The sequence below is a fragment of the Cornus florida genome, unplaced genomic scaffold (genome assembly GCF_030987335.1).
Source record: "Cornus florida cultivar Cherokee Brave unplaced genomic scaffold, ASM3098733v1 CherokeeBrave_3.0.0_Hap2_Chr08, whole genome shotgun sequence".
NCBI classification, from domain to species: Eukaryota; Viridiplantae; Streptophyta; class Magnoliopsida; order Cornales; family Cornaceae; genus Cornus; species Cornus florida.
Window position 1 is genome coordinate 36,307,792 of NW_026775578.1, and position 26,491 is coordinate 36,334,282.

The following is a 26,491-nucleotide window of genomic DNA, read 5'->3' on the forward strand; positions in this document are numbered from 1 at the left end:
AACAGACTTCTACCCCATCTTCCATAGTTTCATTTGCCCAATTCGGAAGTGCGCCTGCATATCTCTTGTCCTCTCGTTCGAATCCCTGGATTCTTCACTCTGGAGCATCTAATCACATAACTAGTAGCTATCATCTCTTATCTGATTTTCATTCTGCTCCTTCATCTCAAAATGTTACTCTTACTAATGGCTCGTCCAATAAAATTTTGGGTTTAGGAACCACTCATCTCACATCTTCTTTGTCTCTCTCCTCTGTCTTTATATGTTCCCCAATTTCCTTTTAATTTGCTGTTTATTAGTAAAATTACTAAATCTCTTCATTACTCCATTACATTTTATCCCACATGAAGAAGAAGATTGGTACGGGACATGAAGTTGGTGGCTTGTATTACCTTGATTTTGACCCATCTCCCATGGCTCTTCAGTCATCCTTGTCTTCCTTCCAGTGGCACTGTCGTCTTGGCCACCCATCATTATCCGTTTTACAGCATCAAGTCCCCGGTCTTAGTCGTGTTGAGTCATTGTCTTGTGAAGCATGTCAGCTTAGTAAGCATTGTCGTGTGTCCTTCAAACCTAAAGTTCATAATCGTGTTGCTAGTCCTTTTGAATTGGTTCATTCAGATGTATGGGGACCAATCAAACATATTTCTATTAATGGATTTTGTTATTTTGTGACATTTGTGGACGATAATTCTTGTATGACTTCGTTGTTTTTAATGAAAAATTGTTCTGAGTTATTCTCTATTTTTTAAATATTTCAGAGAGAAATAAAAACTCAAATTGGGTGTTCCATTAAAGTTTTACTTTCTGACAATGCCCAAGAATATTTCTTGGACCCTTTTATGACTTATTTTCAAGCTAAAGGCATCATTCATCAATCATCTTGCACTTATACTCCTCAACAAAACGAAGTCGCTGAACGTAAAAATCATCATCTCTTGGAAGTGTGTCGTGCTCTTTTATTCCATATCATGTTCCCAAATGATTTTGGAGTGATGTTGTTCTTACGACCTGTCATCTTATTAATCGGATGCCCTCGTTGGTGTTACAAGGGAAATCTCCTTATTCTGTCTTATTTCCCGATTCAGCGTCGTTTAATCTTCCTCCTCAGGTCTTTGGGTGTGTTTGTCATGTCCACAACCTTGGACCCGGTCTTGACAAACTCGACTCTCGTGCCACTAAGTGTGTTTTTCTTGGGTATTCTCTCACTCATAAGGGTTATCGTTGCTACAGTTCTCATTTTCACCAATATTTCACTAGTGCAGATGTCACTTTTTCTGAGTCTACCCCATATTTTTCTAATTCTTGTCCTCCTCTTAGTATTACTCCTTAGCCACCTTTGCCACATTTTCCCTACTCCCAACCCTTCACGCTCTATTGTCCCATTGCCGGTTTATACTCGGCGCCCCCGACTACCTACTTCGCTCCCTCCATATTCTTCGAAGCCATTGGATCCGACACCACCTACTATACCTAATGATTTGCCTATTGCTTTCTGTAAGGCTCCCCAGTCATATGTTACAGCACATCCCATTTCTAACTTTGTCTCTTACAGTAATGTTTCATCCTCTTTCTCATGTTTTTTTTATCCAAAGTGTCAACTACTTTTGTTCCCAAGACTTTGCAAGCTGCTCTCTCTAATTCGGATTGGCGCCAAGCCATGGTAGATGAAATGGATACCCTTCACCGTAATCGGACATGGGATCTTGTTTCCTTACCTCCGAGCTCTAAAACGGTTGGTTGAAAGTGGGTCTACACTGTTAAATACCATCATGATGGGTCTATTGAACAGTTGAAGGCTCGTCTTGTGGCAAAAGGGTACACTCAGACCTATGGTATTGATTATGATGAGACATTTTCTCCTGTTGCTAAGATCTCTTCTATCCGAGTCCTCATCTCCATTGCTGTCAATTGTAACTGGTCTTTGTTTCAATTAGATGTGAAAAATGCCTTCTTACATGGTGACTTAACTGATGAAGTTTATATGGAGCAACCACCTGGGTTTGTTGCTCAGGAGGAGTATCGCCATACTATTTGTCGTCTTAGGAAGGCCCTATATGGATTGAAACAATCTCCAAGGCCTTGGTTCAGAATATTCTCTGAGGCTGCATTAGCATTTGGTCTTAACAGATGCCAGACAGATGACTCGGTATTTCACCAACACACCAATGCTGGCTTCATTCTTCTTATGGTGTATGTGGACGATATTGTGATTACAGACAATGATTCTAAAGGCATTGTTAAGTTGAAATTGTTTTTGCAAAATCGGTTTCACACTAAGGACTTGGGTAAACTTAGATATTTCTTTGGTATTGAAGTTGTTAGATCCAAGAAAGGTATAAGTTTGTCTCAAAGAAAATATGTGCTGGACTTATTAAAAGAAACAAGTATGTTGGGTGGTCGTCCCGCTAATACTCTTATGGATCCAAATACAAAACTCTTGTCTAATGAGGGTGATATATTTGATAAGCATGTTAGATATCGACGTTTAGTAGGGAAATTAATTTATCTCACTATCACCTGACCCGACATTTCATATGCAGTTAGTGTCGTAAGTTAGTTCATGGGAGCTCCTAAAGTACCACATTGGAATGTTGTCCTACGAATTATTCGATACCTCAAGCAAGCTCCAAGATTTGGGTTGCTATACAAATCGAATGGTCATCTCAGTGTCGAAGGTTTTACAGACGCTGACTGGGCTGGATCCCCCTTAGATAGGAGGTCTACTACAAGTTTTTGCACATTTGTAGGAAGGAATCTTGTTACATGGAGAAGTAAGAAACAAACAGTGGTAGCTCGGTCTAGTGCTGAAGCTGAGTACAGGGCAATGGCTCATACCACTAGTGAGTTGACATGGATACAAAATTTTCTGGAGGAACTTGGGTTGACAATCAAATATGCTATTCCATTGTTCTGTGTTAACCAAGTAGCCATTCACATTGCATCCAATCCTGTGTTCCATGAGAAGACCAAACATATTAAAGTTGATTGTCACTTCATTCGAGAGAAGATACTGACTGGGAATATCATTACTCCATTTGTGAAGTCTGAAGACCAACTAGCTGATGTGTTTACTAAATCTCTAGGTCATCACATATTGAAGATTATTTGTACCAAGCTAGGATTATATGATATATATTCTCTTAGTGTTAGAATGTAATTATATATATAGTTGGGGGTATTATGTAATTCTCTATAATATGTGAGGTTAGTGTGTAAATAGGTAACACTTCCTCTTGTATATAAGCCCCTTATGTATTAGGGCTTATGAGATTGACAATAGAAGGAAAAAGAGGGACTACGCCTCCATTGTTTTCTCTTTCGATCTCGATACTACAGTTTTCAAAACTTCCTCTTCAAAAAAGGCTCCTCCAAACAAGAGCACTCATCACCAGAAATTGAGTCAAATAGAAGCCTCCCAAGCAAAGATCTCCAACTAGAGGTTTCTGTGAACAACTTCTTATAGAAATCAGTAATTACCCTGCAAAACTCCTCCACCTTACACAACGTCTCCCCTTCCACCCGAATCCCCCCAATATGATTACCCTTTCTATGGGCATCGGCAAGTCTATGGAAGAACTTCATAAAATTAAAAACATTAAAAAACAACTTAAAGGCAAAATGCTTAAAAACTTGTTTAACTAAAAAAGATTATATGGAATATTAATTTAATAAATTCCGACAGGATTACAATACATTGGTAATGATCCAAGGACTAAAGATTACTCAAAATAACCATTTTAAGGAACAGAGTGCTAGGCATTAAAATAACCAGCATACATTCATGTAACTTAGATGATAATGTTGAAATGAATAATAGGAGCTACTAGAAGATATAGAGTTGATAACCAATGCATAAGGGAAAAATTAAGGATGAGTCGGATGACATTTAGCAGGGAGGGACCTAGAAACTCATGTGAGGGGGGGCAATAATGATTTTTTAAAATAATTTCAGGAGGGCAATGGTAATATTTCATAAGTATATATATCAAAATGACAAAAATAGTGGGGCATAATAGTGAAAAAAAAAAAAGACTAACCAAAATTAACACAAGATTTAAGTAATTAGAAACTAGTTTAAAAATTAATAGAAAAAGAGAATGAATGTGGCTGACTCCGTTTATATGAAATAAAGGTAAGATGATGAGGATTCCCAATTTAGATCAATCGCACCTTCTCTTTGATATTTATATTGTAATATACAACAATATCACAAAAAAATACTATTATTTAGAAAAGATAAGGCAATACTTGTTCCTGCCATAAAACATGCTACACTAATTCAATTGCAATCAGAGATCCTAATTCCAAATTTTTTTATAAAAAATACTAAAAATAATATATAGAATTTATATTTAGCATATCTAATGACCACTTAACCACTAAATAAAATAATTTACCAATTTTATTCTTCAATAAAGAACTTTGCCATCTAAAGTAATGCCATGAAAACCTATGTCCCCACAAATTCAGAGAAAATATAATTGCAATATAATAAAAGTATCATGAATTAGTGAAATCATGGTGAGGGGCCATTGCTTGGTGCGATGATGAAATGTTCGGGCTAAACAGCTGTAAGGACACTCATTGTGAGTAGCCACTTGGTAAATTAATATTAAAAGTTACCTCTATCTCTAATCTTCTCCAAACACACTATTACATAAGATTACCATTGAGGAATGCTGTTTTCTTTTTCAAATCAAAAGAACACTTTAGTAGTTGCCAATAAGTTTGAACAAAGGAAATAAAGAAAATATTCAGGAAAAACTCATTCATTTTGTCATTTCTGCTATGATATTTTAACGTTTTAAAATCAACTCCAATTACTTCATCCAATGTTCATTTCGATTGCCTCTGTCTCTTACCTTCGTGCGAATTAAACTTCCTCTTCTTACTGATGCATCTATAGGTCTTTCTTTTTTCTTTTTTCTTTTTTTTTTGGGGGGGGGGGGGGGGGGGGGGGGGGTGGGGGAGTGTGGGGGAGAACTATAAGTCTTTGTTGTATATGTCCATACCACCTAAATCATCTCTCTTATTTTATCACTAATAAGCACCAGTCCTAATTTCTCCCTCACAATTTGATTATCTACTCTATATCTTCAAGTCTCTCCCATCATCCATCTTAACATCCTAATTCCTATTATATGAACTTCTTGTTCTTATTTCTTTTTTAAATCCCAACACTCTGCTTTATATAATGTAGTTAGCCTAATAACTATTCTACAATTTTTCTCTTTTAACTTATTTGTTATTCTTAATGCATAAAAACCACTAGCCTGTTACGGCCCAAGTGAGTACCTATAATAACAGAGACCCCAACTCGAAACCGTTATCTATATACTAAATGGGTATGAAATCACCAACTAGATCTGAACAATAAACTACCATCAACCTTAACCCAGTCAATCAATAGAGCCAGATGATAATGGAAGGCATTGGAAGCATGTTGCAACTTGCAACCGTATATAGTTGATATTATAAGTTAAACTGGGTGCTCCTAATGTTATCCTAAATCATTCTCAAAATTCCAAGTCATTAATACCTTATTTGGAAGTTATTGCAGCAATCAGCATGCATTAGTAACTATGGAAAACCAGAAAAAGAAATGAAAAATCCCAAGCTGCTTATGCAAAGCTATTTCTCACAATACCAAATAGTACAACTAGAAGCAAGTTAGGACCGTTTTGGATTCTCTTAAAGTGACTTGAACAACAACTTTGCGCTACTTTTCACTTAGTCAACACAATACATGCCATTAATTAAAACCATGTATGAATCAACCTAATGAACTTTAGAACAGTAAATGTACATTACCTCATTTTCTTCAAATCAGGCTCTTTACCCTCACTGTCACCAAGAGTTTGTATTTCTTGTTTATCCTGTCAAATAGTTAATAAATTAGCAAAATATAATTTTTGAAAGATGAGAAAGGGTTGGATCTTACAAGATCCAGAGAATCTTGCTCGACTTTAATGATGAATTTATAAAAATTTGAAGCAATCAAATTATAAATTCAACCAATCACAAGCAGTGCGCTTACTGAACTAGAAGAAACCTGTTGCTGTTGCTGCCGCATTCCACTTGGAGATGAGCTCTCACCAGCAAGAAGAGATGGTATTGTTTGCATTAACTGCGTGTGTTCTTCATTAATCCAGATTTCTGGAAAATCTCTCTTCTCCCTCAGATTTCGTAAAAGCTCAGACCTCTCATGCTCCGTGAGCAAATGTTTATAAAGCTCAGCAAAAATGAGACCAAGGCCGAATATATCATCCATGGTGTCAACTTTTGTTTGGTGGTCATACAGTCGAGCTGCATTGTACAAATTTACTGCACTTATTTACTGAATGAGAAATTAAAAAGATACATAAATAGAAAAAATAAAAATAAAAAATTGGGAAAAGGCTTTGTTGACTTGAGTTGACACCTACCCAAGCCAAAATCAGATATGCGTATATTATCCTCTGCATCTAATAAAACATTAGCTGAAGACAGATCCAGGTGTGCAACACCAGCCACATGGACTTTAGCCAGGCCTTCCATGATTTGACGAAAAAGCTTCCATACTTTTTGTCCATCCAAATTGTGTGAAGTTTTCAGAAACTTCTCCAATGGTCTGCTTTGTACAAAAGAAGAATACAAAAAGGAATTTTTGTTCAATAAAGAATTTTCAGAAAATTTAATCTCTCCAGTTTCATAGATAAAGCAATACATTAAAGCTTAAAGAAACAAACTCCATGTAAGGGAAGAAAACTATAACAAACCTGTTGAAATATCTTTATTATTATTATTATTATTTTTTTTTTTATTAGCTGTTTTCAGTCTTTTTATTAGGTGTTTTATGTAAAATCCCTATTATCATGGGATCACGTCGATAAGATCCCCGCAATCATGGGATCACGTAGATTTTGGCATATTTCCTGTTTTTCTTTGAGCTGGTTTCCTTTCTTTGTACCCTATTCTTGTATATAAATATAGCTCTTGGCTCTCGGTTTGAGTAAGCCAAACCCAAAACTTCTTCTTTTAAACCAAAACCTTATCTCCCAAAAATATCACAGAAAAAAGATAATTTTACCCGAAACTCAGCAACAAATGCTTTAAATTCAACATAGACAGTTCTGCCCCTTCTAAGGGCATATTACATTCCTTACAAAATGCACTACCGAGTACTGAAGGCACAAAATAGCAGCCTGCCAAAACCTCTCATGCTTGGAACTATGGCTCTGTGAACCACAAAATAGACAAGTACCTTAAGGATGCATGAAGGTCTGTATGAGTGGTTAATCATGTCATTTGGTTAAAACAGGGAACCATGCAGTTCTACCTATGTGATGACTCAAACCATTCAACCATTAATTGTAAAGTTGAAGCTCATCAACTTTGATGATATCCTCATCTATAGGTCTTGCCAATAAACTATATGTCAACCTCAATAAGTGCACTTTCAGGATTAATAGTTTAATCGTATTGGTGTCTATGGTGTTGATAAGTCATGCATCAGACTTGAGGCAAGTTCTAGAGACCTTGAAGTCCAATGAACTATATGTGAACCCCAATAAGTGCAGATTCATGATTAATAGTTACCCTATTGTTGTTTATTGTGTTGACAAATTGAAGACTGCCTTATAAAAGTTGAACCATAAGGAATCAGCCTATGCCTAGATTCATCAACATCACGTATCATTCTCATGGGCCTGCATCTTTCAGTAGGCCATTTATTCACAATTCTAATTTTGTGCTTATGCCTCACTGATAATACAAAGAGAGAAGACGTTGAAGCAAACAGAAACCTTCTTTCGGCAGTAAGAAAGAATAGGGTTACTCCAATCACCGTTGGAGCCTAGATTTTTAAATGGAAATCTAGGAAGCCTTAAGAGAAGTTAAAAATCTGATAATGTCTCAAAAGTATATCGATAAAGACTTGGTTACAGAAGATAAGAGGGTTGTCCCTTTTATAAGACAGCTATTAATGACGCTTCACTTTTCTAGACTGACTTTCAAGCTACCCAAAAAGCATTAATGACAGCTTCTACTATTCCCATGACATCTTCAGATTCCCATACCATAATTACTGCTTAATAAAGTTAGACCGACACTTTCCAAGACACTGTTAGTTATCCGAATCAGATTTTTTTTTGGCTCCTAATTTAAGAATAGCTTTAATCTCGTTAGATAGTTTACATGCCATATATTCTTACAAGGAATTCTCATTTATCTTTTAAGTTTCCATTATGTTCCCTATATTACATAGTATGACTTGTTTGGCACATTTGTCTAATGGTTATCTTTACCTTATAATGTGCAACGAGTCCACGTCATCACTCAAGTGATCGCTGCTTGGCACATGACTACTTGAGTACAGCTCTTCTAACACTAGGGTTAACTGCAATCAAACTGATAATACAAGAAAAATTCATGCCTAGACCCCAGATTGCGAAAGGCTTTGAAACAATTTCTACAGAACAGAGGTTTCGACCAATCTCATCCTTTCTTTTCCATCTACTCTTCTTTGTTTTCCTTACTTACCATCATCCTTCCTCAGAAGCTTGCATTGGAGGACATTAGCTCGATGCTTTACACCTGTTTTAAACATATTTTGTGCTCAGGTAACTTGGAGGTCCACTCTATTCTCTACGCCTTGGTATGTTCTATTTATTCCTCCCTTTCTTTCTATACGATCTTTATCTCAACCATTCAACTCTTACTTTGTAGTTTTCTGGTTTCACCCTCATAAGTCTTGATCTTGCATATTATCCTCCCTAATTGAAAAGAGTTTATGGAAGTTTTTGTTCAATCCAAAGATGCTTGATATAGGGAGTTTGTTGGAGAATAATTATATGAGTGATTTAAGCTCTTAAATCACTCCTTAACAGAATGTTAAGTTGCTAGACTTGGGCAACAAGTTGTTGCCATATTTGTATTTGACTTTCTGTGTAATTCCTTTATTATAGCTACAATTCTTCCCCAAGTAACCTATAAATAGAGGTGGTTATTGTAAACAAAATTAAGAGAGAATGGAATGAAAAAGATGTAGCCCTTTGGGCTTTGTGTGTCGTGGATGTAAGGCTTGTAAGCCCTAGTGGCTGAACCACATTATATTCTTGCGTTCTTCATGTTTTAATGTCTCTCTTCAACTTTAATTTTTCTTTCAACAGAGCTCCTTCATACAATTTGTTATGCTAAAACAAATTTAGGTTATGTGCTAATTCTTGAATTGATTATTAAGAATTTGAAGTTCTAATGAATGTATCACTTGCTAGGATTTTCAGAATTATCTTTTATCCATTTTAGTATTTCTAAAATATATCATATGCGAATGATCAATTGCAGACATGCAGTCTAAAAGTTTGCACTCAATTCAACTGTGAAAGGGCTGAAATACATAAAGGAGTTCCTGAGGAAAGTAACATTTCTTAAAGATATGATATGTGAATGATTACTTGAATGTGTGAGGTATAAAAATACAAAAGAACTTTCCTAACAAAAAAAAAAAAAAAATGAAACATATACCTAGGGCAGAACTCCAATTGTATGTACAAACATTGAGACTCGAAATTGAAACCCAGAGGTGAATCTTCAGTTAAGCTTTCATCACTTGAACAGTCCGAAACACCAGAAAAATTCTCCTCAAGCCATGCCTGAAACAATAAACATCAACTATGACAATCAAAATAAAATAAATGCACATAATAAATTATTTCCAAAAAATTTCTTGCCCTAAAAGAGTATGTTGGCTCTAACATAATCTAATTGCTTGCTGCTTTGCATAATACATGTGTGACATACATGTGCTTACATACTTCATGTAAATGCAGGTTTATACACTTTCAAGAATAAAATTTTAAAAACTAAATCAACCAGTATAGATAAATGAAACATCACCATCTTTCCTCTTCTATGTGTGCACGTGTCATTTTCTCTCCTTTATTACTCTTACTTTTAGTTTAAACTTGTACCATGCTTAAGAAAACAGAAGTTTTTTAAAAATAAAAAATCACCATGCATTTTAACTCACTCAAATTAGTTTTCGTCTTCATTTTTTAATAATCTTCTTTTCCGTTCAGATCAAAGTATTCTTTTTCTGCATGCAGTAAAAAATTAAAAAAAAAAAAAAAAAAGAAGAGAGAGAGAGAGAGAGAGAGAGAGAGAGAAAAGAGAAAGAAACTTAACTCTGGATGCATTCCACCTTTGTGTACAAACAATCAAATTAATTGCATGGGTAAAATTGATGCCCTCCAAAGATTTCAGAAAAACAGAAAGAGGAAACAGACATGTGAAGATAACCATCATCCTAGCCAAAAGCAACAACTGAATCTGGAAAGCATGTCAAAGATCAAGTTAATTTGATGTACGGTGGGGGGTGGCAACAAACCAATACTGAGAAGGCATGTTCAATTCATTTCTTTGCACCACTAGTGATGCTATACAAAACTACAGAAGGCTATTCAGGTGTATTATAGTCCAGTTGGTTAACCCTTCTTTATCGTAGTGTACTTGCATAAGCAGGCTGGGTAGAGAAATATTGGTTATTGTTTGGTCTTCAAATGACATTCACCAAAAAGCAAATAACACCTAGAACAAAAGAAAAGCATCTCATGTTTTTATGCCATCTGTTATGACCGGTTGGTTACACCCACATAATGGAAACCGAGTGTTTCATGGTTCAAAAATGCAGACCCTAGATGCTGTCGAAGAAAAGGATCGACAACAAAATCCAGCGAACTAAAAACAAATCAAGAATCACGACAAAAAAGTAAACACGCCACACAAAGAACACAAATATTTATGTGGTTCGACACAAGTTGTGCCTACGTCCACGGTGAAGATCCGGCTAACGGTTTCGCAATGCGAAAATTAGGAGATTACAAGTTTCAGCCCCAAAACCCTAGCTCTCGCTCTCTCTCTTTACTGTGATTTTCAGTGACTCTCTTGATTCCACTCCAAATCCTAAATACCCTTATATACCGGGCTACAAGAGACTACTAAACAGGGTCCACGACCCACAAGAGAAAAAACGGGTGAAAAAAATTTCCTCGGCCCGCTGTTCCCAAAACCCCAATCAACCGAGTCGCATTCCAAAACAAAATTCAAGTCACAACATCACACTATTTGAGATCAAAATCACTAAATGATAGAGCCCCGTAGAGCATTTACGTACGTGATCAAAGAAAGTAACAGCAGTCACAAAAGCTGACATTCGTTGGTAATGACTATGGTTTTGCAAATACACCAGTGTTCTAGAAAAAGATGACCCAACGTCAGCAATCAATAATAGCTAAGAATTTTCAAAGCATCCGATTTAACTAGAACATGGGAAACATCATGAAGTAGGATAATAATTGGATATAAGATAGTGCTACCTACTATTGATGTAATGCTGTGCTTGGGTACGTAAAGGAAAGCTTTTGGGTCTAGGTTCAAAAGGTAGAAGAATGGTTCTAGAACCATTGTGAATGGGGAAGAGTTTGAAATTTGCTGCTTTTTAATCTGTCAAGATGCTAAAATTCATAATTTTGGTACTGCACAGCTGCAAATTAAGTGCTTAAAAAGGATAGGGAATGGTTATGTTATAGATCTTTGGTTGGAATGGAAACTAAAGAAAGATAATCATAGAATCTGACTACATAGAAATATAGAATTAAAGAGTAAGAGAACTTCCTTTGGATAATCCCTTTCGATAAGTTTGCATCATATATCACACCAAGCTTTAAAAGTTTCAAAACTAAACTTTTTTACCAAGGAAACAAAATTTATATGCTTTGCAATTCACCAACCTCAACTAGCGCTGCAAATGAACCGAGCTGTTCATAAAGAGTTCAGCTTGGCTCGGCTCGTTCATCAAGTAAACGAGCCGATTTTCTAGGCTCGTTTAGTAAACGAGTCAAGCTTGAACAATGGTGAGCTCGGCTTGTTGGGCTCATAATCAAGCTCACATAATTAGATTTTATATTTTAAATTCTTATCATATAGTTTAGCCCAACTAAGATTATTCAAGGCTAAGGCCCATTGTATTTTTCAATTTACTTATCCTACGAATAAACACCATTCATACTAGACCATTAGAGCCCATCATCCATCCATAATCTAATTTGAATCATTGGATCTATACTCTGTAGTAACTTATTATAAATATTAAACCCTAACACCCCACCTCCAGTCGCAACTACAGCCACAGTGCCCTACTGTCTTGCAACTACTCTCGACGAGAACGCATGCTGGCAGCCCTTCTCCAGCGATGAATGCAAGTCTCCAGTGATTTCCACACAAGTGACCTCTTTCTCTCTTTGGCAACCCCTCACAGGCGTTTGTTACTAGTCCCCACCACTATCCACAAGATTAGATCTCTCTCTTGTTAGTTTGTCATCTCTATCATTAGGTCTCCATCTACTAATCTCAACATCATTGTTGTTAATGAAATCATGAGTTGTGAAAGTTGAAGATTGATTATCGGAATCTAAAGTCGCAAAGAAGAAAATGGCATAGAGGAGCTCGAACCGAGCCTATCAAGATAATGTCGAGCCAAGCTCGCGCGATCCTAAGCTGAGCCCGAACACCACTCTATCATTTGCGAGCCGAGCATGAACAACCCAAAGCTCGGCTCGGTTCATTTGCAGCCCTAACCTCTCCTAGATTAAGAAATCAACAAAATTTGACTACTATGACCATTTAAACTTACTAAATATCACATACACAAATGGACTCAACTCAACAAAATCTCTTCTAACCTATTTTAGGCAATTACATGAATCTTGTTTTATCATTCCACTCTATCTATCAATTTAAGCACATGCAATCACACCTTCCCTAAATATTTCAACATGTGTTAGTTTTGGTCTCTCCCTTCCCTTGGCATCACCCTCAATAAGTACCATGTGATTTTTCCTCATCAGTGCAATCAATAGTTATTGCCGCACATGGCGAAAACATTTTAATTTATTTTCAAACATTTTATCTCCAATTGGTGATCCTTAAATCATCCCTTGAATGTGTTTGTTTTTCTAGTTCTATTATTTCTTGTCTTGCCACTCATTGATTTTAGACATCTATATTCCTTTGCATTTATTTTGTGACGTCCCATATCGCCTAGGGAGATAAGCTGTTGAAACATATCTGTGGACGCCTCCTAACCATGTAGACGTGTTTTGAAAATTGAGAGCACGGAGAATGTGCGAAGCGGACAGTATCTGCACAAGTAAGGGCGGGTCGTGACACATGGTATTAAAGCTAATCCCCAACCTGAAATGACACTGGGTCCCAAAAGGGGCTGATTGTGACATCTCACATCGCCTGTGGGGGAGAAGTTGTTGGCACTTATATATGTGGATGCCTCCCTGCGTTTTGAAAAGCGTAAGCACAAAGAGTTTGCAAAGCAGAGAATATCTACACAATGAAGCAGGCATGACAGAGTGATTGAAACGTCCGCATCGCCTAGGGGGAGAGGTTGTTAGCACTTACATGTGTGGACATCTCCTAACTGTGCAGACCCGTTTTGAAAAACCATGACTTGAGCAGGAAGTGTGCGAAGAGGACAATATCTACACAGGGTGGGGTGGTCGAGATAGATGCAATCAAAAGCCAATCTTCAGTCAAAAATGGGGGAGTGTACGCAAGCCCATCAGGGTCAGACCAACAATGATGCTAAGTCCTAAGAGGGGGTGATTGTGACGTCCCATATCACCTACTTGTGTAGACGTGTTTTGAAAAACTACAAGCACGAAATGTGTGCGAAGCGGACAATATTTAGACAGGGTGGGACGATCATGATAGATGGTATCAAAGCCAATCCCCAGCCAAAAATGGAAAATCGTGCCCGTGCGCACGATGGTCAGATTAGCGAGGACGCTGGTCCCAAGAAAGGGTGATTGTGACATCCCACATCGCCTGGGAAAGAGGTTGTTGGCACTTATATGTATAGACATCTCCTAACTGTGTAGATGTGTTTTGAAAACCGTGAGCACGGAGAGTGTGCAAGGCGGACAATATCTACACAACGGAGTGGAGCGTGAAAGAAGGTATAAGAGCGAATCTTCAACCGAAAATGGGGGAAGCGTCAGCAAGGATGCTAGGTCCATGAGGGGGTGATTGTGACGTCCAGGCACGGACCTATGCAAGGCTCAGTGTGAAATTTTTATTTTGGATTATTTACCTACTTTTTTCTGTATTTGAATTACATATCTATAAAATTTTAATACTGCCCCCACTAGAATTATAGAAAATTTTCATTATTGTCCCATTCAATGGTTTGAATTTTTTTCATCTTGATGTTGTTAAAGGCTGCCCTCTCTCACATAATTTTCTGGGTCCGTCCCTGGTGACGTCCCACATCGCCTAGAGGGAGAGGTTGTTTGCACTTATTTGTGTGGACATCTCATAACACTAAGAGTGTGCTAAGCGGACAATATCTACACAACAAAACGGGTCGTGACAGATGGTATCAGTGCCAATCCTCGGCTGAAAATGGGGGAGCGTGAACAAACCCATGAGGATCAAACAAGCAAGGACACTAGGTCCTAATAGTGACTGAAGGTGTGATTGTGACATCTCACATCGCCTGAGGGGAGAGGTTTTTCACCTCCCTTTTTTATCTAATCTTTCATATAAAGCATTTAATGCCTCTTGTTTACATTTACTAAGAATCTTCTTAGCTTTATTTTTAAAATCTCTCATATATTTCCAAATTTTCTTGTTTACTTTTTTGTCATTCTTGAAACTCTTTTTCTTTTGTTGTAGTATTTGTTGTTATTCATTGTTCTACCACCTGTTTCCTTTTTATCTTAAACATAGCAAATCCTAAATCTTCTCTTAGATCTCTAATTTAGCACTGTCCTTACTCTAATTTTAATAATTAAAATGATATCATAAACAAATAGCCTACACCATGAAACCTCATCAATTCTATATCATGTATCAACTCCACAGACCAGTATTGCAGCCTAGTTCCAGCAAATGCAATTATTACTAAGGGCCTGTTTACTAACACTTTTACTTTCTGATTTTTACTATCAATTCCTAAAAATATGAAGTAAAAGTAAAAATTATGTTTATTAATGTAATTTTACTTTTCATCTTTTAAAAAGTACTTTCAGATTTAATGAAGGAAAGAGAAAGTAAGAAAAGGATACTTTCTGTGATTTCTCCACTGTGTATAGGAATTACTTTTCCTACTGTAGCTTTACTGTAGCACTGTTTATCCCCCAAAAAAAAAATTCCCAAAATTATCGTATCATCTCCACCCACAATACAGCCTCCTCCCACCATGGCCGCCGCCTCCTCCCCACCTCCTCCCCACCATAGCCACTGTCCACAACCATCTCCCTCCTCTCTCATACACAAAGATTCTTCAAAAACCCATCAACAATATACCCAAATCAGCAAATCAACTTGAACCAGTCACAGAAAATAAAAAATCAAAAGCGCAAACCCTCGCTGCCGCATTCATCGTCATTGCTGCAGATCCGGCCACCACCATCCCTGTCGCACAACCGCCACCACCGCCCCTTTAGTCAATAACCAGTAGTAACACCAACAACAATGGGACCAGATTGATAGATATACATACACCATATACTTGAAAAAATGTCTACGACTTCTTTCCTAGCCAAATCCATCTCACCTTTTCTCACAAGGCCACCTTTAATTCCTTCAACCCACTGCAGCTCACCTTTTCTCACAAGCCCACCTTCAATCCCTTCAACCCACTTCACCAATTTCTCTTTGTGGCAGATTATCAAGCAGCCATGGAAGGTAAGCCACAGAGAGCGTTTTTTTAAGAGAGAAAAATGACCATCAAAAATAAAACTAAAAATTATAATTACTAAACTTACTTCTTATTTTTTTGCTTTCAAAATATTGAAAGTAGAAAAAAATATTGAACATAATTTTGCTTTTTATTTCAGTTTAGGAAATCAAAATCATGATTTTACTTTCTTAGAAAGTAAAAATAAGAAAGTAAAAGCGTTAGTAAACGGGCCCTAAGAGAATGTAAATTAAATTGATCCAACAACAAAGCAAACTATACAAATTACGAGTCAAATTATTTAAAATTTTGATTACGCAAAGTTGCAATCTAATCTATATAAAGTTCACAAGTTGTCTTTGTTCTAGTTAAAATATCAAACATCAAGCTTTTAAATGGCGTAGAAGATAAAGAACCATGAGTTTTGACCTTACATCATCAAAGGCATCAAAATTAGGGGTTGACATAATTCAATTGTGTTTTATAAGAGAAGAAAGAAGAATACGAAGAAACCATCGTCTCTATTGTACTGTTCAACTTTTTCTACAATGATAAAATCACTAATTGGAATAGCTTAAACATCAAGAACATCTTTAAATTGGATGGCATGAAAATAAATGGTATTCTATCGTTTTCCTGGATATCCTTTAATTTAGTAGTGTGTGACATCTTGTGTTTTTCCAATTCTTGCTGCACGACTACAATTTTAAATACAACCCCACCCCACCCCACAACTTTTATCAACTTCTCACAAATCTTTGTTGAGAGAAAAGGTCATGGTTCAAGCACTGTTATGGCCTCAATGTGACGACCCTGGATTTTACAAACCCAGTGTGTCCTGTGATAACCCGAAATGAATCCAAAATGCGGAAGCTAAACATGAACATGCCTATAGAGATGTACGTCATCCCTAAGACACAAGAACAACCTTCCGAGGAGTCCTGTGACTCAGCGAAAGCAAGACCAAAGTTAGGGTTTCAAAACCCTCCAAGGAATGGACCAAGGGCAAAATGGCCATTCCAAACTGAAATGGGTACCGCCGTGCACACCATTGGAAAGACAACAAAAAATTAACAAAGATGGACTCAAGAATCACTTGATTCGGAGTCCAGACGGCAAAGATATGAAGTCAAAGGAAGAGAAATCCCATCCCGGTTCGAACCAAATCCTAACACTACTTCACTAAAACTTAAATATCTTGAGGTACAAGTAGAATCTGAAGCTGTAATTGGTACCATTGGAAAGCTTATTTCGACGCGGTCAATTTAGACTTAAGAACGGACCAATTCAGAGTTAAAATGAAGGAGATATGATGATTGAAGTTGAAGGAGCAGTGCTGAAACAAGGCGCAGGAAGGATGGATGAGCGCTCGTCCAAGGGCGACGAGCGCTTGTAAATGAGCACGCCCCGGGGCAGTAGCCAATGTCCGAATTACGAGCGCTCGTCCCCCATAGACGAGCTCTCGTCCAGCAGACAAGCTTAGCAGCTTTAAACGAAATTTTGAGGACTTTCTGGGCTTTTTTGAAAAAAACACAAAGAAACCCCCCCCCCCCAAAAAAAAAAAAAAAAAAAAATCATATTTTCTAGCCAACCATGCCAAAAGAAAACTTTATTTTTTATGTGAAAACCCCAAAATGCCCTAATACATAGTTTTTGGCATGAATAGTGCTTAATGAGCCCATAGAAGGCTCAAATCACTAAGGTAATGGTTTTACCCGGAAACAATCATGCACGCAGACGTAACTTACCTATTAGGACGTGCTACAATGATCCAAGGCTTAAAAATAACGCCGATGCAAAATCCGACCTATCAACGGCCAAAAATGACTAAAATGAACTAGAAATGGGAAATTTGAAAACCAAAATTAACAAATGATTTCAAATTACCGTTTGGCCCTTGGCCACACTTCATACATGATTAATGAGACCTTATGAAAGAATAAAAATGGAATTTCCACACCCGATGCAAACATGGTGAAGCAATGACTTGTCATTTTTCAATATTTCCATAATATTTCATGAAGTCAGAAGTTACATAGGATACAAAATAATTGTCATTGGCCTCCGGCCTCATCTCATACATGTCAAATACATTCCAAAAGGTATGCTTATGCACACATTACATGTTTAGAATCAAATATACAAGTTTTGACATATAAGCTACAAATAGCATTTCATGCTAACATTTGCACGAATCATGAACAAGAATACATTTAAAGAACTTCAATTCATCGAAACGACCCAGGAATATTGTGCATCCCAAACCAAGGTATTCGTACCTGAAAATAACCCGGTAACTTTGGGGTGAGTAAACAAGTTACTCGTAGGGAATGAGCTTGTATAGACCTAAAATTTTACAAAATTATCACCTTAAGGTGAAACAAGTCAAAGGGGCTCATGCCACCTAACGTCTATGTCAAAATGGGACTCAGGGAGCATCCTAAGCTACCTTAAGAGTAGTTCTAGCATAAACCACATCATTCATGCAAGTTAAACAACATAGAAGCACGTAGTGTAATGCAACAAGACATAGGTATCCAAAGTTATCAACTTTTAACCTAGAATGCGATAACTACTGAAACGGTTCATGCCACCTAGAATCTAAGTTAAGATGCTTACATAGGATCATTCCTAAGTCGTATCAACATGAAGCAACATGAATCAAGATATCTATGAAATTGAACAAGGTTGGGACATTCCATACAACACGACAAGATTTAAATCTTCAAGAAATACTACTTGAAATTTAAAGAGGGAAATCAAGGGCAAAGCATGATGTCTATGTAATTTAAACGAGGTTGGATCATTCCATATAACACGAAAAAGTTTTAAATCTTCAAGGAATGCAACACTTGAAATTTAAAAAGTGAAATCAAGGCAAAGCTCAATATCTATGCAATTAGACAAGGTGGGAACAATTCATATAACACGAAAAGTTTTAAATCTTCAAGGAATGCAACACTTGAAATTTAAAGAGTGAAATCGAAGATAAAACATAAAGTCTATGCAATGAAAAAAGATTGGAACATTTCACATAACACGACAAGTTTTAAGTCTTCAAGGAATAGCAACTTGAAATTTAAAGAGTGAAATCAACCAATGTGGATACTCGGATATTGCCAGGATTAAAATCGTACTCTTGGAATCACTTTAGGGCTACTAACCCCTGGGTACCTTCCCCTAGTGCGCACTATAATGTAGGGAGCTCTCCATCTCCCGTACTAGAACCAAGTCCTAGCCATGTCAATTCTTGATTGATATCCCAAGTTCCAAAATCAACAAGTTGTGCAACCAAGAGTGTATCAAAATACAAGTAATGCATTAAACCACATTCCATGCACAACCAAGATTTTGGAACATAAAAGTCATGCCCTAAATTCTCAACTATAATGGCATGTGAAATGTCAAGAAATCGTAGTATGCATCTACATAGACTACAATCTAGTATTTATAGCACAAGGAACCCATTGATGTAAATATACTACTAATATAAGATTAATAATTTAATTATTTGTTTAACAACACTTGCACAATTAAATTATTCCAATGTAAGGGTGCAAGTTCATTAACTACATTAATGAAGCTAAGTTGTAACAAGTCATAATACATGATAAAAGGCAAAAGTCCCATGAAATACAAGTCCAATTCATTAGAACACTAAGTAGAAATTAATTAACCTGATTAATTAATTTCTCTAGAAATCAAAGCTGTCCAAAAATTCTCAAAATAATATATGCGAATGTCCATTCCATGGTAATTGCAAATATCACATCAATTTCACAAAATGAGCAAGATATAATCATGTGGAATTTAATTAATTTAAATTAATTAAATCTCTAGACTTCAAAAGTTATTCAAATGATCCCAAATTAATATATAACAAGGATTAAGTCATGGTCATGCCATATATCAAGTCCAAAATGGAATACAAGCAAGGTACAATTGAGTAGAATTTAAATCAAATTAATTTAATTTCTAGGACTTGAACAAAAGCATGCATACAAGTTGTATAAGTCTATAAAACAATCAATACAACATTTAATTAAACCTAAGACATCCCCTACCTCAATTTAAGATGAAATCTCAAATCCCCACCGAAAGAAAAGTGCTCTGAATCCGACGATACTCCTAGGTTATGTCGGGGACAACAAGGGAAGCAACTTTAACCTTTGAGGCACCATGAAAATCCAAACCGAACTCGAAACTCGAACTCAAAAATGGTCGGAAATGGTTTCTAATAAGGAGGAAAGGTGCGCGTCATCAAGGCCTTCGATAAACGCTAAGGCACTACGATATTTTACACGAGGGAAAAAGGCTAAAATGAAGGAAGAAGAGGGGCAACCATGGCTGCCATGGATGGTCGGCCAAGAGAGGGGAAAGAGATGATACAATCCCATTTTTCACCTTAAGTCATTCTATTTATAATAAATCCTTAAAAGTGCCCCGAAAGAGCCCCGCCAAGTCCGAAAAAAGTGGAATTCGCGCAGACGCGCTTAAACGGTAAAACACCGTGAACGAAAAAAAACCGAAATGAAAAAAAAATGAACGAAAGAAATGGCGTCGAAAACCAAGTCCCGTGCAGGAAGATATGCCCCGAACAAGTTCGGCGGCAACCGAGGTCAGAAATCCCTAAAACTGGGAAAAACGACCGAGAGGAATTCTAAGAGTTCACGACTCGACGAAAAGTGAAAATGAACCCTGTACGAGGATCCAGGCTCAAAACGAGATATTTTGTAATAACTTTTGTTAATTGCACAATGGCCCCTACAAAAAGGGTTAACTGCAAAACTGGCCCAGAATGAAAATATCTTCCAAAAGATATTTTCTTAAAAACTCCTGAAATAAATATCTTCAAAAGATATTTACGAAAAGCACCCTAAGAAAAGAAAATGATTCCTAAAAATCTTTGCATCCATGTTCTTATGGACACCGGAAGCAACCAAAGTACTTTTCTACAAAAGTAAAGATAAGTATTTCGTAGAACCACTTAGAATGAAGGCACATGAAGTCAAAAACCAACTCCGAAGACGAAAAGTGAGGTTGCGCCAACAAAGTGACAAACGTGAAAAAGACGAAAAATGAATAGTGTCCAAAAAGTGAAAATGTGAAAATGACTCGATGCTCAAATTAAGTTGTCAATCCAAAGGACAGAATCTCGGAAACCATTTCCGAGCACTCGAGACGACACTAAGTGATGAGAAACCAATCTCAGAAAAGAAAATTCAACGGAAAAAAATTTATCCGTAAAATTTGGGAAAAAAAAAATGAAGAAAAATGACCGGGTCATTACACTCAATCTTTATTTCCTTGACATCAACAACTTCTTCATAGCATGTATAATAAGCTTTGCCTAGGTTATCCCAACTCGGGTACGGGTGTCGGACTCGGGTATGTGTCTAAAGGTCAAATCCATCTATCTATCAAATTATTGGACACAGGGACACTGAATAAAAGTGTCCAAAACTCAGACACGAGTACTTGGACACTTCATATATGTTGTAAAGGAGAAATATTACTCTATCACCTTGTATAACTTTTAGTATTGCACCAGTTAAATTTATATTTTTTACTAAGTCTGCTTTTTTCTCTTTTATCAAAGCAAGCACGTGAAATAGCAGCCAACAGAAAGTACAATTTTTGGCAGCCACATCATCTTGTATGCCTGTAACAGTTTTTTTTTTTTTTTTTTTTTTTTTTCAAAATTTCAAGCAAATATATAGATATAATGGAAAATGTACAATGGAGGTGAGAAGGCCCAAAAGCCAGCCCAAAACAAAAGGGCCCCAACAATAATTGAAACACCCTTACAATAGACTATTATAAGCCCAAATAGTAGCCCAGTCCAATGTATTTGTGTGTGAAATGGAAGTGGGTTACAGCTGTAAGCCTGTAACCCAAATATAATAATATAATATTTATAATGATGATCTGATTGCTTAAAAAATAGTGAGCACACTGCACGGAGTACTATAAGATATATATCATATATTTATAAGAATCAAAAAGTAATGGCACATTTAACAAGGAACTTTCTTTCTCTTCGACAACTGCTCTTTCAACCTTTCTAAACATCACAGCAGAAACCCCATTTTCAAACCAGAGATTACCATGGAGCTTCACTGTGAATGGCAACCGATTAGCTGTGTCCGACTCAAAAGTGAAAAGTCCGACTCGAATCCCATGTCCGTCTCTGTGCCATGTCGACACGGACACTCTTGCCTTTACCGGCGAGTCCAAGTAACACAGAGCTTCACTAGGATAAGGCATTGAAACTAAAGTTGTACAACAATTTGATTATTATAATTATGAAATTCTATAATGCAATCAACTATAAAGAGAAAATAAATCTATAAGAAGGTAAGAACAGAGAGCTAGTTCAAGCTAAAATAATAGCTTAAACACCCACACAACTCAATCCCAAAAGAAAGGGAGAGGTAAAAAATTGCTTTGGCAGGCTGAATATATTAATAATACGAAAAAAAAAAAAAACGGATGAATACAACTTGGAACAACCCTTTTGTAAACCACAAAGGATGCCCTAGCAAAGATTTAATCCTAACCCTATTTATAAATATAATCTAATGGCTAATATTCTATCCAGCACAATAAAAGATGCTAAAATTAACAAAACAACCCTTAAATGGTCACGTGACTCACTTAATAGGCACATGGCTCATTAAATAAAAGTTAAAAATGACAAAAATATCCCAACTAAACAGCTTAAGCCAAACATTAAACAGAAAATTAAGACAAATTTATGACTTAATGACTTAAACCCAATAAACAATGTTGCCCCTATTAATGCGATCTCAGTACAGTCTGCTTAGGATCTTCAACTGTTTTAAGAAAGTCCTTTTCCATTGGCATTGCATCATTATGTCCGTGGGAAATTTATCACCTATTTTTTTTTTTTTTCTTAGTTAATACTCACACACACATGCTTCCACTGAGGCTTAAACACTTAACCTCCCTTTAGAAAGTAGGGACCTGATACCGCTAGGCCATTGGCTCGTTGGTGAAATTTATCACCTAGAAGAGCAAATGACTCACTGGTGGTGTGTGGTGGTGGGGCTGTCAATTGTCGAATGATGAAACATTGAAGGGTTTCGATAATCTGCAATATGCAATTTTAGGGTTTCGATCGCAAGCTAGGGCGGTGGTTGTGGTGTGTATTGTGAGGTTTTGCAAGGAATTAATTGTGGGTGGTAGTCATAGGGTGGAGGTTGCGGTGGCGAGTGGAGGGAGAGAGAAAAAAGGGGCGGGCGGTGTTGGAGGTGAAGATGGTGGGTGGTGGAGGCGATGGTGGGTGGTGGTGGCGATGGTGAGTGAATGGAGAGAAAGAAATAATGGGAAAGCGGTGGTGGGTGGTGTTGGGGTAGATAGAAGAAGGTTAGAGAGACAGGTGTCCAACAAACTCTGGCTCCAAAAATGTATACATGTGGTGTATATTGATTATTGACTAAGGGTAGTGTGGTCATTTTAGGTGAGCTAATATTTTAGATGAAAATACAATATTTTATTGCGGGGCATATTAGACATTTATGTTTGGATCTCATTTATGAAATGGGGTGTCATTGTCCAAAAAGTGCCTAAGTTGTAGCTACCTGTAACAAGCCCGAACCCCCGGGGGGGGGGGGGGGGGGGGGGGAGGTCACCGTAAATTACCCTAAAAAAAATCCAAAAATGACTAAGAAATGCCCCTTCTCTATACAAAGATGAATTTAAAATTGTATATACCTTTAAATAAGCTATAGGAAGGTAACCTCATAATTGTTGGGTTAGCTTACAGATCCAACAAGTTCAGTGGGGCCCACCTACTAAAATATCTCGCTCTCAAATTTGTTACTTTCTCCTAAGAATAAGGTCAAAAAATTACCCTAAAAAATATCCAAAAATTACTAAGAAATGCCCCTTCTCTATACAAAGATGAATTTAAAATTTTATTTTGAACTATATACCTTTAAATAAGCTAGAGGACGACAACCTCATAATTGTTGGGTTAGCTTACAGATCCAACAAGTTCAGTGGGGCCCACCTACTAAAATATTTCGCTCTGAAAATTGCTACTTTCTCCTAAGAACAAGGTCGGAAAATTAGGAATTCCAAATTTAAAAGTAATTTAACATACTTTGAATGATAAACAGTGAAGATAAAATGAGAAGAGTAAGAAAGAAATGCTTTCAGAAACCTAAAATTAACTTCAAATCAAGCTTTAAAAATTAGAAGGAAAAAAAAAAAAAAAAAAAAAGGCTAGACTTCAAAAACATTAATTAAAAAAAAATTCCCATGAAAAAGGTGTAGGGTGACCACTTTTGAATTATATGGCTTAAAAAAAATTTAAAGTAAAAGCATGCTCTCTCATTCTTCTCATCTCCTTCCTCTCCAATATTCCAGATCTACACAGTAGAAAATCATAATGTCCAAACCTTTTGGCTCACTTATATTAGGAACGCAAACAGACTTCAAGGAAGCTAATTCCTATTGGCACTGTTTTAGTTGTTCTACATAAATAAGTGGCCAAAATGAACTTTAAAAAATAAAAACACATAAAAGTGAATCTAACAATGCAACTTATGCAGGATTTATTAAAAATGAAAACTTAAAATAGAGAAAGAGAAAGACTGAAGGAGAAAGAACAAGGAGAATGAGAAAGCACAAGGAGAGTGAAAAAGAAGAGAATATGAAAGAAAGAGAGGACAAGAGAGAACCAACAAAAAGATAGGCAAAAGGAGAAAAGAGATAGACCAATAACGATAGGTTAGGAAAATGGAAAAGAAAAAATGATATTGCAGATTATACAATCAATTGCAACATAACACATTAAAAATGCATCCGAGCAAGGACTGATGATAAACCTGATGGTAGCGCACAACATGTGGGTGGTGCAAGCCAGACAGTGCCTTTACCTCCCTGAATAATTTACCATAGCAAACACATATAAGAAAATTTAACTAACAGTATAATAAATTCGAATATCTGATGATAAAAAGAAGGGAAAGGAACCCATTATGAGTGTCACAACTATTTGCATTCTCAATAAAGTAAAAAATAATAATAGTAAAATAAATTACAAGTAGAAAACAGTAAAATAAACCAGTATAACCCCAACAATGCCATCAAATATTGGAATAGAACAACTCAAAAGAAAGTTGTGTATTAAAAAAATAACATTAAAAAAGAAGTAGAAAAATTACACAAATGTATCCAATCATAGGTGCCACACATACCCATACAATTCAATTATACTCAATGATTAAAGGGAATTTCAAATGTATATACTCGTACACATAGACAAGAGAATTCTAAAAAAGGTAAAGAACAAGAATTTTAGACATCAATTTATACTCCTGTAATAGTTTTCGAAACAAATTCATATACAGAAGTATACTATGGCCCTATAACTGAAATTTTTCCCAAAACACATGGAATTAAATTTTCTTACCGCAAAACATCCTCGAATCTGATAGAGCTCGCAGAGACGATCTTCACTGCGTAAAGGCCATCATCAAGGTGATTTCGGCATTTTTTCACGATGCCGAAAGCACCTTTCCCTAAAAATCGATGAAACAAAAACATTAATTCTTTGAATTCTTGAAGGATAAGAAGATGAAAGTCAAAAAAATGGTGTATACCTATAATGCCTAAGTCTTCGAATTCCGTAAGGAAGTATGACTCTGATCCCGTTCGATTTGAAAGCACCGGCATTCGAATTGTCTCTCCTGAGACGGGGCATTTAATCTCCATCCTTCGCTCTCTCTTCTCTCGATCTTTTTCACTCTTCGAGATCTCACTGTACTGTAAAAGTGCTCTCTCTCTCTCTCTCTCTCTCTCCCCCCTACCTATCGACTATTTCACTCTTCGCGCTCTCCAATGCTCCAAGTTCAATTTAAATCTCTCGATTCTCGATTTTGTTTTCGACGGTGGGGATCGATTGGAGTGGGGCCGTAGTTGAATGGGGCGAACACGCCATGGTTGTGGTGATAGAGAGACCCGTCCCTCTCTCTCTAGTATGTTGGGGCAACGGGTAACCCGAATCCAACAACCTTTTTACAATTGGGGTGGGTTAGGCTTAAATTGAATTTTTTCAATCTAATTTAATTAGAGTGTAGGGTTGGGTTGAGGTCACGCCCAACCCAAATTCCGAATTTTATTTTTATTTTATATTTAAGAAAATTAACCTTTTATATTTTAAAATTTGAAATACAGTTTATCAATTTTCAAGGGTATATTGTATTTAACCTCTTAAGTTATAACTCTTTTGCAATAAACTATTCTTTTAGGCAACTACTAACAAAATATTCCCAAAGTGGGTTTCATGCAATTCACTGATTGTATCAATTTAGTTAAAAGATTTTGTTTTTTTTTAAATAATATTTGAATTTATTTATCTGTAACATGCTGATAAGGAGTTTTCACTCAGAAAATTTGACTGAAGTTTATAAAACTGGATAAGTTCCGGTGCCTTGGATAAAGATGAGAAAAGGTTCTCCATCCATGTTGGAGAAGTAAAAGGTATAACTCTCCAATTTTAATGCAACTTGATACCTCTATAAAAGGTTGGTTTGAGTCAACAAAAAAAAGGTACGATACAAATCCTTAGTCAATACCTTTCTTTCTCTCTCTCCCTTACCGATCTAACACTAACTTGATCGTCGGAGGCTCTTAGACCAACACTACACCGGTGTCTTCCCAATCACCTTTTCTTTTTTCTCTTCCAGGTACGACGTCGTTTTGGGTCGCAATGGAATCCTACATCAA

At 36.6% G+C, this 26,491-nt stretch overlaps 1 protein-coding gene across 3 annotated transcripts in view; it reads right to left on the reverse strand.

The window, feature by feature from the left end:
* LOC132271299 (uncharacterized) overlaps positions 1-25,585 on the reverse strand; it is a 30,231-nt gene extending 4,646 nt beyond the window's left edge. Inside the window, exons 1-8 of one of the 3 annotated variants that reach the window (XM_059772638.1) lie at positions 25,366-25,585; positions 25,176-25,284; positions 24,589-24,643; positions 10,168-10,311; positions 9,508-9,635; positions 6,429-6,613; positions 6,056-6,309; positions 5,815-5,879 (exon numbers count right to left, since the gene is read on the reverse strand). In XM_059772638.1, coding sequence (XP_059628621.1) covers positions 5,815-5,879; positions 6,056-6,309; positions 6,429-6,613; positions 9,508-9,635; positions 10,168-10,311; positions 24,589-24,643; positions 25,176-25,284; positions 25,366-25,477 — 1,052 coding nt within the window. In that variant the 5' untranslated portion in view covers positions 25,478-25,585. Of the gene's footprint in view, positions 1-5,814; positions 5,880-6,040; positions 6,310-6,428; positions 6,614-9,507; positions 9,636-10,167; positions 10,312-24,588; positions 24,644-25,175; positions 25,285-25,365 lie in introns of all 3 variants that reach the window. The other 2 variants (XM_059772637.1, XM_059772639.1) reach the window with 2 other exon arrangements.
* Positions 25,586-26,491: the final 906 nt, after the last annotated feature.